This window comes from Chinchilla lanigera, unplaced genomic scaffold, assembly GCF_000276665.1.
Source record: "Chinchilla lanigera isolate Chin_1 unplaced genomic scaffold, ChiLan1.0 scaffold00057, whole genome shotgun sequence".
Lineage (NCBI taxonomy): Eukaryota > Metazoa > Chordata > Mammalia > Rodentia > Chinchillidae > Chinchilla > Chinchilla lanigera.
The window spans coordinates 3,190,819-3,202,460 of NW_004955458.1; the positions used below are offsets into that span (position 1 = coordinate 3,190,819).

Genomic DNA, 11,642 nt, shown 5'->3' on the forward strand with positions numbered 1-11,642 from the left:
TACCAGGAATTGAACTCAGGACTTTGCGCTTGCCAGACAGGTGCTTGTGCCACTGAGCTACATCCCCAGCCCCTAACTGAAATTATAATACATGCATATAGTAGGGTAAAAAAGAATATTAAGTCATAGTTAGAAATGGCCTAAAAAGGTATAATATTAAATATAATTTAGTTAAGTAGAAAATGACTATTACAAAACAACTTAAAAATGTAATCTCATTTCTAGTTTTTACAAATAGGCGTATATCTGCACACAGAGAGAAAACAGGCTTCAGTAATTTTTCAAAGACATTATTGACACCAAAATGTTAGTAGTTCCTTTCTTCTGAATGCGAAGTTCTCTGAAATTAACAGTGAGACTGTTTTAATGCTATTTAAAAGTTCTCATTATTGTGCCATCAGAGTGATTTCCCTGCTTGTGCTGCTCTCTCCCGTGGTTTATAGATGAAAGGGAGTTAGTGAACAAGCAAGATATGGCTCCCAAGAACTGTAAAAAGGTGCTGGATTCTCTCACCAGCAAATTGAGGTGGAATCCACGGAGATAAAGCACAGAGCTTTTTGCAAGAAACAAAAGTGACATTTCAAGAGTCAAAGGCCAGGATCAGACCTTCTGATGCCATTAAGGGAGGAAAAGGGAGGTGAACTTCTACTATAGGATCCAAAGGAAAAAAAAGAGCAAGTCTGTCAGGGGATGGGAGAAGTTTAGCAGAAAAGACCAACATCTCAGGGATTCCCGGAGAGAGAGTAGCAGTTAGGAGCCAGTAACTAGACAGATGCTGCACCACAGAAAACAGCACCAAGATTCAGTGTTTAAACTCCCAAAGGTAAACCAAACAAACCAGGGCGCTATTCTCTCTGGGTCACAGGGAGCCCAAGGCTGGAGATCACACCTGAAGAAAAGAGGCTTTTGTTGCAGCAGAGATGACTGGTGTCAGGAAAAAAAGCTCGCAACCAGGTGTCTCTGGGAAAAGCATAAAGAGGGATGCCTCAGGAATTGCAACCGGGGAAGGTACTGAAGCCTCAGGGAAGACAAGGAATTGCTAGGTCATTGCACACAACAATCACAGCTGCCTTCCCTCCTCCTCTCTTCAAGTGTATGTGTACCGAGCTTTGTACCTGCAATCGAGCCAGGTCAAAGACATAAAAGCAGGCCCAGAATCCAAGGCCTCAGTAGCATGTCTGTGCCTTGGGCCCTCACACTGGGTAAAGCAAGGAACTCCACACTCACATCAACACACAGCAGGCCAGGACCTGTGCACTGCACGTCCAGGCTTCCCCTCCTCCTTGGAAGTGGCCGGGAGTCAGGTCCTTAGCTCCAAGAACTCAGGAGGAGACAGGAAGGTCAAAGGCTCCAGAAGTACCTGTGCATGAGCCACTTCATGGCCCCCGTGACCTCCTTGTTCCTCAGGGTGTAGACAAAAGGGTTGAACATAGGCGTAACCACTGTGTAGAAAAAGGCGTAGATCTGGTCTGTGTCCACAGAGGAACCTGACTCAGGCCTCAGATAAGCCACAGATGCAGACCCGAAAAAGAGAATGACGACAAACAGATGGGACGAGCAGGTAGAGAAGACTTTTCGACGCCCCTGGGATGTTGCAACCCCAAGGATGGTGGCAAGGATACAGGCGTAGGAGGTCATGATCAGCATGAAAGGGGTCACGATGAAGAATATAGTGATGATGAGCTTCCCGACTTCTCCCCTGAAGGTGCTCGCAGTGGCCAGTCTCAGCACAGGCATGATATCGCACATGTAGTGGTAGATGGTGTTGGCACCATGGAAGGGCAAAGTAAAAATGCAGACGGAGTGAATGGCGCCGGTGATGACGCCCATGAGGTAAGAGGCCCCCACCATGCTGGTACACGCTCCCGGCTTCATCAGGGCGGTGTAATGCAGTGGCCGGCAGATGGCAGCATAGCGGTCATAGGCCATGGCAGTGAGCAGGCAGCACTCGGTGACCCCAAAGAAGGAAAAGAAATACATCTGGATGAAGCAGCTGACAAGTGGGATGGTGGGGCGCGGGGACAGGAGGTCGACCAGCATCCTGGGCGCGATGGTGCTGGTGTAGAGGATCTCCACCAGGGAGAAGTGGCGAAGGAAGAAGTACATGGGGGAGCGGAGCGCAGGGTCAGCCAGTGTGAGGACGACGATCAGGGAGTTGCCCAGCAAGGTGACCAGGTAGATGCAGAGCACCCCCCAAAACAGAGGTCCTCGGAGGGAGTGGAAACCTGAGAACCCCAACAGAATAAACTCAGTCACCGCTGTGCCATTGTCGCCAACCATGTCCCCAAAGCCAGACTGCAGCAAGGAGCTAGAGAAGGTCTCATGCAGCACCGGGAGGTAACCAGGCAAAGACAAAGGCTGTGGCAAGGAAATGTGGGAAAGAACATTACAGCCGCGGACTAGGATGGATGAGCACCTGGCCTCCTGGTGGCTTCTTCCAAGGAAAATGTCTCAGAGCAGAAGGAAGATAAGCCAAAGAGGAGAGGAAGCAGTGGTCTTCCTGGAGGCTGGTGGCTTCATGAGCACCAGCATGGTTTTTCCTCTCAGGCAGAGACGGGGTTCTAAGAGTAAAGAGCTGGGAAAGAAAACACAGCTCCCCTTAAAACACGACTTAGAATGTGAGCAGAAAATGGAGGCCAGAGAGAGTAAATAAAGCTGGCAGAAGGACATAGGAGGAAAAGCGAATCCACTTTGAAGCAGAGAAGGATAGGCAGTGAGAGATCAACAGCAGAAGAGACACAAAGCGCAGGGTCGAAAACAAAGGCCAAAAAACCTGTGATGCTTTTACCTGCAGTGAGATCCCCAGGGCCCTCAGGATGCCCCTCCCCAGCAGCACAGCACAGCAGCTCAGTGCCCCCCAAGAGCCTGATCCCAGAGCAGATGGTAGGAAGGAAAATCCGACGGGGAAAGATGAGAGGAGGGGTAGCTCCCTCCTGCTGCATCACCCAATGCAGGCAGCCAAGCCTGCGTAGGGAGCACCCAGGGTCCCTCAGCTGGGCCGGAAGGAGCTGGGCTGGAAAACCCAGTGTTCTTACCCCGGCCGGTGCCCTCAGGGCTGCTCCCTGTCCTTGCTGTCCAATTCTCCATTACTTTCCAATATTCTCACCAAAGCCTCATGAGCAATTTTTTAAACATCTTTTTCTAAAACAGTGCTAATCCTCAAAAACAAATTATGAAATGGCAACAGGTGTGAAGAAATCCCAACCCCACCCAGGGTTTGACCGTCCCCTAGCTGCTGAGAAAAGCTAGTTTTCTCTGAACTTTAGAAATAAGGAATACTCTCTTAGACCTTAGCTGGAGCTGATGACATTCTTCTGGCAGGGGATGACAGAGGTGACCTGGGAGGATGCCTTGGGCACTAGAGACGCAATGAAAAAAGACCAAGAGAACTTGAAGTTCCTTCAACTAATGTGTATCACTTAAAATAAGAAGTTTTAGCTGGAATAGGTGTATTGCTTATGTGTGTAGTTTATTGAAAGGAACAGTCAGTGCTTAAAATTTTCTTTTTTCTTGACCAATTTTGCACACTTGACTCTGGTAATCAGACTGACTGATCTGAAAACAATATGCAGTATAAGAACCATTGTTGAACTCCTACCATCTTGTATGGTGAAGCTCTGCATCATTTCCAATGTTGTATTTTTTATTACTTGTTACTGTCTTTGATTGTTTGATCAATCTTACATTCTTACATCTGGTGGACTGAGCAACTTTGTTGAAGTTAATAGTATATAATGTAGCAACCACTGTTAATTCCTATCATTTTGTTTTGAGTTCATGTATCATTTTTGTTGTTTTTGTGTTGTTTTGATTTTGTCTTCATTGCTGTTTTGGAAGTTTTTTTCATTTTTAAAATAAAAAAATAAAAATAAAATAAGAAGTTTTCCTCATGCTACAGGTTCGTGTCCAGTTCAGTGCTCTAGGATATCTTTCTAAGCCAAGACAGCCTGTGGTTGGTTGCATTATTTTCTTTCTTATTTTGTGAAAAAAAATTTTTTATTTTAAAGAGAAAAGAATGAAAATATTTTAACGAACACACATACGTTTAGAACATAACACAAAAACTATACAAGCAATACGGAATCTCAGACAAGGTGATAGGAAATTAACAATGGTTGTTGTACTCCGTACTGATACATATTGATATTATTTTGTGAAACATTTTAAGAACTTCAGCTTGGTGCACACCAGTAATCTCATCAGTCTGGGAGGCTGAGGCAAGAGGATCACAAGTCTGAGAACAGCCAGAAAACTTAGTGACAGAGAGATGGTGTCAAAATTAAAGAAAATAATAAGAAAAAGACTAAGGACAAAGTAGAGTGTGAAGGCCTTCCATCCAATCCCTAGTACAACAAAACAACAAAGTTTTTTTCAAGTAATTTATCTAATTAGTTTGCCATTAAGGAAGGAGAGCACAATTCACTCGTCCTTATACGAAACTGCACACACTGATCTTGTAGGAAGAGGGGGAGAAGAAGAACTACATTGGAGAAACTTGAAAAACACCATCTCAAAGAGTGACCAATGTCAGCATTGACTGTGATAAATCATGCAGACGTTCACGTCTTTGATATGATGTGAAGAAAACAGCACAGGCCATTTTACACAGGCCAATAATACAAAAAAAAAAAAAAAAATCCAGTCAGGTTTTAATAGAACAGCATCCTACAAAATAAATACCAGTCAGTGCTCCTCAAAACCATCAAGGTCATTAAGGCAAAGAAAGTCTGAGACACAAAGACAAGACAGCTAAATATATTATCTTTTTCAAGGTCCTGGGATAGCAAAAGGACATTAAGTAAAAACTAAGAAAATATGAATCAGAGATAGACTTTAAGTAGTCATTATGTATTGCTATTGGTTCACCAATTGTGACAAAGGTACCATATTGGCTTAAGGTGTTACTAATACAGGAAACTGATTATGCCATACTTTGGAATTTTATATAATGTCTTAGCAAGTTTTCTGTAAACCTTTAAGAACTGTAAAAATAAAATATTATTCTTTAAAAAGTTTTACATATTGAACTAATGTTGTAACTCAGCAATACAGTCCTTGCCTAATGTGCCTGAGGCTCTTGATTCAAATCCCACCACCACAGACACATTTATTGACATGAAAACAAATTTGGAGGCTATCACAAGGTGATAAAGAAAAATAAGTACAAACATTATATTTTCAATATAAAAATCTGTATTCTAATAAATGACAGATAAATGGTAGAAGGTACCCAAGTATTAGCAATGAGATGCTCTAAGAAGAATGGATTTGGGTGTTAGTTATGTTCTTCTTGGTTTTGTATTTTAAAATATATTTGAGATCCACAAAGAATATAATACAAAAAAACAGTATATAAAAGATTAAAATAGAATCATGGAATTTATTTTAATCTATTTGCATATCTTAATATGTAACTTATTTTCAACCAACTCTGCCTACCTTATGTCTTTCATCAGGAGTGTCATTTTCTAAGTTGGCCAGTAGTGAATGTTTCCGATCATCACTGCACATTTTTTCAAACATACACCTGGGAAAAAGCTACTATCCAAGCACAGAATGATGAAAAGTTGGGTGGTTTCCAGCTGATGATGTTCGACACTTTGTAATTTACATTTCAAAAGGGGTATAAATAAAAATGGGGTTCCAAAAACATAGACCAAAAAAGGGAAGTGTTTTGTTTTCTATGTTTTATTTTGTGTGTGTGTGTGTGTGTGTGTGTGTGTGTGTACGTGTTTGTATGTATGTATGATTTTTCTTTTCCTTCTTGTTTTGCTTCTAAAAATCTGCACAATTCCAAGCAACACATTTTTGGAGTGAGTGCAAATGGGATCACATTGTTCCATGTGGTGAATCTCTGAATAAACACATTCAAGGTTATCCTCACTCTGGGCTGCACATAAAGAGGAGATACTGAAAGGAATGGACTTGGAGATCTACTTGCTCAAACTCCCCAGTCTTCACAAGAGGACACTGAGGTCAACACAAACGCATGCTGTGTTCCGAAAAATCACTCAGTGAATTAAGTGCAGCTAAGGCCAGTAAAAATATGTATCACGTTCAGGACATGGCCATACAACATAAATGACCACACATAATCCTAATTCAAAGCACTTTAAATAATGCCACTCTGCAGATGAGGAAACAGCTGTGATAGAGGTGAAGTATTTCATGTCACATCACACAGTCTGACAGCAGCAGAAGTTGCCTTGGACACATCTGTTCTAGTTCCATCATGATAGGGAAGAGGAAACAGGGGTGGAAGGGAATAATATTTCTCCACAGTCAGCAAGGGTCATGGGGCTGAATCGACATCTCCAGGCTTCTGGTCTTTCCACCCACTCTCTACTGCAACTCTATGTGCAGATGTGTGCGTTGTGTGCACATGTGTCAGCGTATTTTGCATGCACGCACAGGGGAAATCTTCCCTTAGAAAGAGTACCCAGGAATGCCCAAGAGCAATCAGAGCAGCTCCGCAGCTTCTCCAACCAGCACAGGTCCCACACAGAGCTTGAGGTCAGAGACAGAGACCAAAGTGTAGGAGAGGGAAGGGGCCATATGGTGGTGTAAGGTACCACAACCAGGGCCCTGAGGGACTAAGACTGCTTCATGGGTGAAAGATCCCAAGCCTGTGCTTCCCTGAAGTCCAGTGTGCAAGGCTCAGAGGATCACATGCAGCAACCAGGAGAGTAGATATCCCAGAAAAAGAGTTTGAGCCACAAGCCTTGCTCTTCCCAGGACAGAGCCACAACCCCTGTTCCTGCCTCAGCAGCAGAACTCAGTGTTGTACGTGAGCTCCTGGGGGAGGAGGGGGTGCACCGTGGCAGGAACAAAGAGAGTACAGAAAGCCATAGTCGTAGCAGGGAAGCATGGTCACAGTCAGAGAATCCTGGGTTCCTCCCAAGGCATGCACACCCTGAATCTCTCTGGGCCTCTGCCATAGCAGCTGAGGGCTAGGTATAAGGCAGCACAGAACAAAGACTTCAGGTGCTGTGAAAATGCATATCCAGGTACAGGAGAGCCCCCCTCACCCTCGGTGGGGTTTCCAGACAAGCACATGTACAGGGGGCGTGTTCAATTCTCTGGGGGTGGTGTTGCTGGAAGAACATGAGGAAATCAAGAGAGGGAAAATGAATGGAAAAATACTACAGATATAAGAAAAGCAGACCAGTGGCCACAGGCCAACCAATAAAGACTTTAGGATAAAACTGGTCTCAACTAGCCTCTGAAGATAGTGATAGACTGTAGAAGCTAGAATTGTGTGACTTCTTTTCTAGAGATCATGAAAAAACATATGAGGCTGGAAAAGTGATTTACCCTGAGCCCAGGGTTTTTGGACTCTCCCTGGCCAAGTGTTTTGTTTTGGCGGGGTTTTTGGTTTGCTGTTTTTCTTTTAAACGACTGAGTACATATCTCACAAGTGCAACGAGCTGCTGACAGGGACTGGCCTCTCTGGCCCTTGACATCCCTTTTACTCCAAAAGTCTGAGCAGTAACTTGCATTGCGGACACAGATGCAGCTCTTAAATTCTTTCTCCCCGTGGTCACTGGGTGAGTTTTAATTGATTCCCTCGAGTCAGCCAAGTCTCCCTGTCTCCCTCCAGCCTGCTCCCCAACTTTACACCCCCAGTGAAATACGGTTAAATTTCTCATAAACAGTGGGTGATATTTTAATGTCTGACTCAAATATTTCTTTCACGGGAAGGTAATACTATCCAGATCCCTCTGGCCGAATATTTCCAGGAACATTCTCGCACTAAACCTTAAGGGTTGTTTACTTCACCATGTCAGTGAGAGAAGCATGAAGTGCCCTGGGCCTAAGTCAGTGCAGTGCCCTCAGATCCTCCTCATTTTTCCCCAGCTCAGAACAAAGGAGGAAAAAGGTGGGGTCTCTGTCTTTGTCTCCTTCAGACAACAACTAGATCAGAAAATGCTTCCTTGGGTCAAAATTTGATGCCGTACGGTATATTTGCAATCCAAACCATCTCACTTTGTCCTCAGTACACTGAGGAAAGGCATATTCATGTCCTTCCATCAGACCCCTCTGTTTCATGAAGATATTAAATATCTACCTATACATTCCCCGTGCTTATCTTCCCTGGGCCGTCTAATCTCACATCATCCCTGACTCTTAGTCCAAATGTTTCAAAACCATTTTGGTTCAGCAATTCCAATTTGGAATTTCAGCTCAAAAAAGCACACATTAATATACAAAGATATAAGTGAAACAAAATCCATCTCAACAATATCCATGACCAAAAATTCTAATAAAATGACAGGAGCTTGTTTAAAATTGTAGTATGTCCATATAGTAGGATATTATGTGAACATTAAAATCATATTTTAAAGTTCCCTAATAAGATACATGGCAAAATTTACTTTGATAAAGTAGAAATAAGTATTACAGAGTGATTTAGACAATATACTCATTTTTAGTTTTTAGAAATATATGCATATATGTGTACAGAGAGAATGTTGACTAATTTTCTATGACACTAATTAAACCAAAATGTTAGTAGTTATTTTTGTATGGGTACAAAATTCTATGCAACAAATTGTTACTTTTTAAACAGGAAAGAAAATCAATGCTATTAAAAAATTCACATTAGCCAAGCGTGGTGGTGCACGCCTGTAATCCCAGCATTCGGGAGGCTGAGGCAGGAGGATTGTTGCAAGTTTGAGACCAGCCTGAGCTACAAAGTGAACTTAAGGCCAGTCTGAACTACACAGCAAGACCCTGTCTCAAAAAGACAAAAAGTAAAATAAAATAAATAAAATACTCACATTATTGTGCTTCGTACTGCTCTCTCCTATGACTTGTAGCTGAAGAGTTTGTAAACAAACAAGACCTGGTTTCCAAAGAAAAGCAAAAAGGTGCTGGATGCTCTGGCAGAAATTAAGGTGGACTCCAAGGAGATCATCACAGTTTGTTGCAAGAAAGAAAGCATCATTTTGAGAATCTAATGGCCAAATAAGACCTTCTAGTCCCACTCAGACATGAAAGAAGGTTTTGAATTTCTACCATAGAATCATGGGGGGGGGGGATCACGGGAAAGCAAGTAGCAAGTCTGAGTGGTGAGCAGAGAACACCACTTTCTCAGGCATCCCAAGAGAAAGGCTACCAAGAGCAAAGTAACCAGACAGATGCTGCCCATCTATAGCAGCACCAAGCTAGACTCAGTGCCTGAACTTCCAAAGCCAAGCCAACCTCTCCAGCCTGGTTCCTGCACTGTCACCCCGGACACCCAGGCTGGACATCACAGCTAGAGGAAAGGAGCACTTGTTGCAGCACAGATGACTGACGCCAGAGAGAAGCTTGCAATAAGGAGCCTCTGGGGAAGGGGGAGAAAGAGGTATCCCAAGAATTATAACCCCAGGAACCCCCTTGAGCCCAGGGAAGACCAAGAATTGCTAGATCGCACGTGGCTGTCACAACAGCTTTCCTTCCTCAATTTCCCTTCAAGTGTGTGTTTTTCCAGCTCTGCACTAGTGATCAACACAGGTGAAGTCTATAAATAAAATGGGCTACAGAAGTGCAGCTCTAAGCAGCATGTCCGTACCTTGGGCCCTCACTCTGGGTAGAGCAAGGAGCCCAACATTCACACTAACACACAGCAGGCCCAACCCCATGGAGTGCTGGTCCAAGCATCCCCCTTGCCTGAGAGTGACCAAGAGTCAGGTCTTTATGCCAAGGATTGAGGAGAGGAGAGGGGTGTCAGGGGCCCCAGAGGTACCTAGTCATGAATCTCCTCATGGCCCCTGTGACCTCCTTGTTCCTCAGGGTGTAGACAAAAGGATTGAACATGGGGGTGACCACTGTGTAGAAGACAGCAATGACCTGATCCGTGTCTGGAGAGGAGCCTGCCTCAGGCCTCAGATAAGCCACAGTCGCAGGCCCAAAAAAGAGAATGACGACAAAAAGGTGGGAGGAGCAGGTAGAGAAGAGCTTTCGACGCCCCTCGGATGTTGCTACTCCAAGGATGGTGACAAGAATGCAGGCGTAGGAGGTCATGATCAGCAAAAAAGGGGTTAGGATAAAGGCTATTGTCATGGTGAGGTCCCCCACTTCACCCCAGAAGGTGTTTGCAGTAGCCAGTCTCAGCACAGGCATGACATCACACATGTAGTGGTGGATGATGTTGGCACCATGGAAAGGCAAGGTGAAGATGCAGATGGAGTGAGTGGTGCCCGTGATGACGCCCATGAGGTAAGAGGCCCCCACCATGCTGGTACACGCTCCCTGGTTCATCAGGGTGCTATAATGCAGTGGCCGGCAGATGGCAGCATAGCGGTCATAGGCCATGGCAGTGAGAAGGCAGCATTCAGCAATGCCAAAGAGAGCAAAGAAATACATCTGGGTGAAGCAACTTGCAAGTGGTATGGTGGGGTGAGTAGACAGGAGGTCAACCAGCATCTTGGGCACAGTGGTGCTGGTGTAGAGGATCTCCACCAGGGAGAAGTGGCGAAGGAAGAAGTACATGGGGGAGCGGAGCGCAGGGTCAGCCAGTGTGAGGACGACGATCAGGGAGTTGCCCAGCAAGGTGACCAGGTAGATGCAGAGCACCCCCCAAAACAGAGGTCCTCGGAGGGAGTGGAAACCTGAGAACCCCAACAGAATGAACTCAGTCACCGCTGTGCCATTGTCACCAACCATATCCCCAAAGCCAGACTGGCAGGATTCAAAAGGGTCTCACGCACTTACATGGGGAGTCAGGTCAGGAAGGATGTGGGAAAGTCCGCAGTCCCACTGCTCAGGAATAGGGTGACTGAGCACCCGTTCTGCTGCTGACTCCTCCCAGAAAACAATATCTCAGACCAGAAGGAAGATAAACCAGAGAAGCTGAGGGAAAATGGCAGCAATTCCTGAAGGCTGGGTATTTAATGATCCCAGGATGGTTTTCCACTCACGCAGAGACTCTGTTCTGAGAGTAAAGTGCTGGGAATGCAAGGACAGCTCCCTTGAGAAAGAGTTGAGATACAGACAGAAAATGAGGACCAGGCAGACTGCCAGAAGGAGATAATTTTTAAAATGGATCCAGAGGAGTGAGAATGAGAGAGCAGCAAGAAGAGAGAAAGACAACACACAGGATCAAAAACTAAATAGAGTGCCTGTGGGGCTTTTGTCTACAGAGCTCCCCAAGGTCCTCAGAATGCTGCTCCCCAGCAGCACGTCACAGCAGCTGAGTCTCCCCAAGAGCCTGATTCCCAGAGCAGAATGTGAGGAGAAAAAACAAAGAAAGGAGGAGGAAATGTCTATTCATTTCCATTTTTTCACTGGGGCTTTTATTTGGAGAAGATCTAATGTTTTTTAGTTCTTTATATATTGCAGATATTAGTCCTCTGAAAATAGCTCTGTTGTTTTTTTATTTTGCTGTTCAGAAGCTTTTAAATTATGATCCCATTTGTTAATTCTCAGTACTATTTCCTGCGGAAACAGGGTTCTGTTCAGACAGTCTTTACCTACACCTATGACTTCAAGTTTTACCTATTTTGTCTTCCAGCAGGTTAAATGTTTCTGTTCTAATATTCAGTTGTTTAATCTATTTCTAATTTTAGTTTAGTACATGGACAGAAATAAGAGTCTAAATTCAATGCTCTGCATGTAAGATAGCCAGTTGTCCCAGCACTATTTATTTGTTTTATCAC

At 44.3% G+C, this 11,642-nt stretch overlaps 2 protein-coding genes across 2 annotated transcripts; both read right to left on the minus strand.

Annotated features, from left to right (window-relative positions):
- Positions 1-1,341: 1,341 nt before the first annotated feature.
- On the minus strand, positions 1,342-2,280 carry LOC102024766 (olfactory receptor 9-like). The gene has a single exon (XM_013520802.1). It carries the CDS (start codon positions 2,278-2,280, stop codon positions 1,342-1,344), a length of 939 nt encoding a protein of 312 aa, XP_013376256.1.
- Positions 2,281-9,711: 7,431 nt separating this feature from the next.
- On the minus strand, positions 9,712-10,650 carry LOC102025089 (olfactory receptor 9-like). The gene has a single exon (XM_013520865.1). It carries the CDS (start codon positions 10,648-10,650, stop codon positions 9,712-9,714), a length of 939 nt encoding a protein of 312 aa, XP_013376319.1.
- Positions 10,651-11,642: the final 992 nt, after the last annotated feature.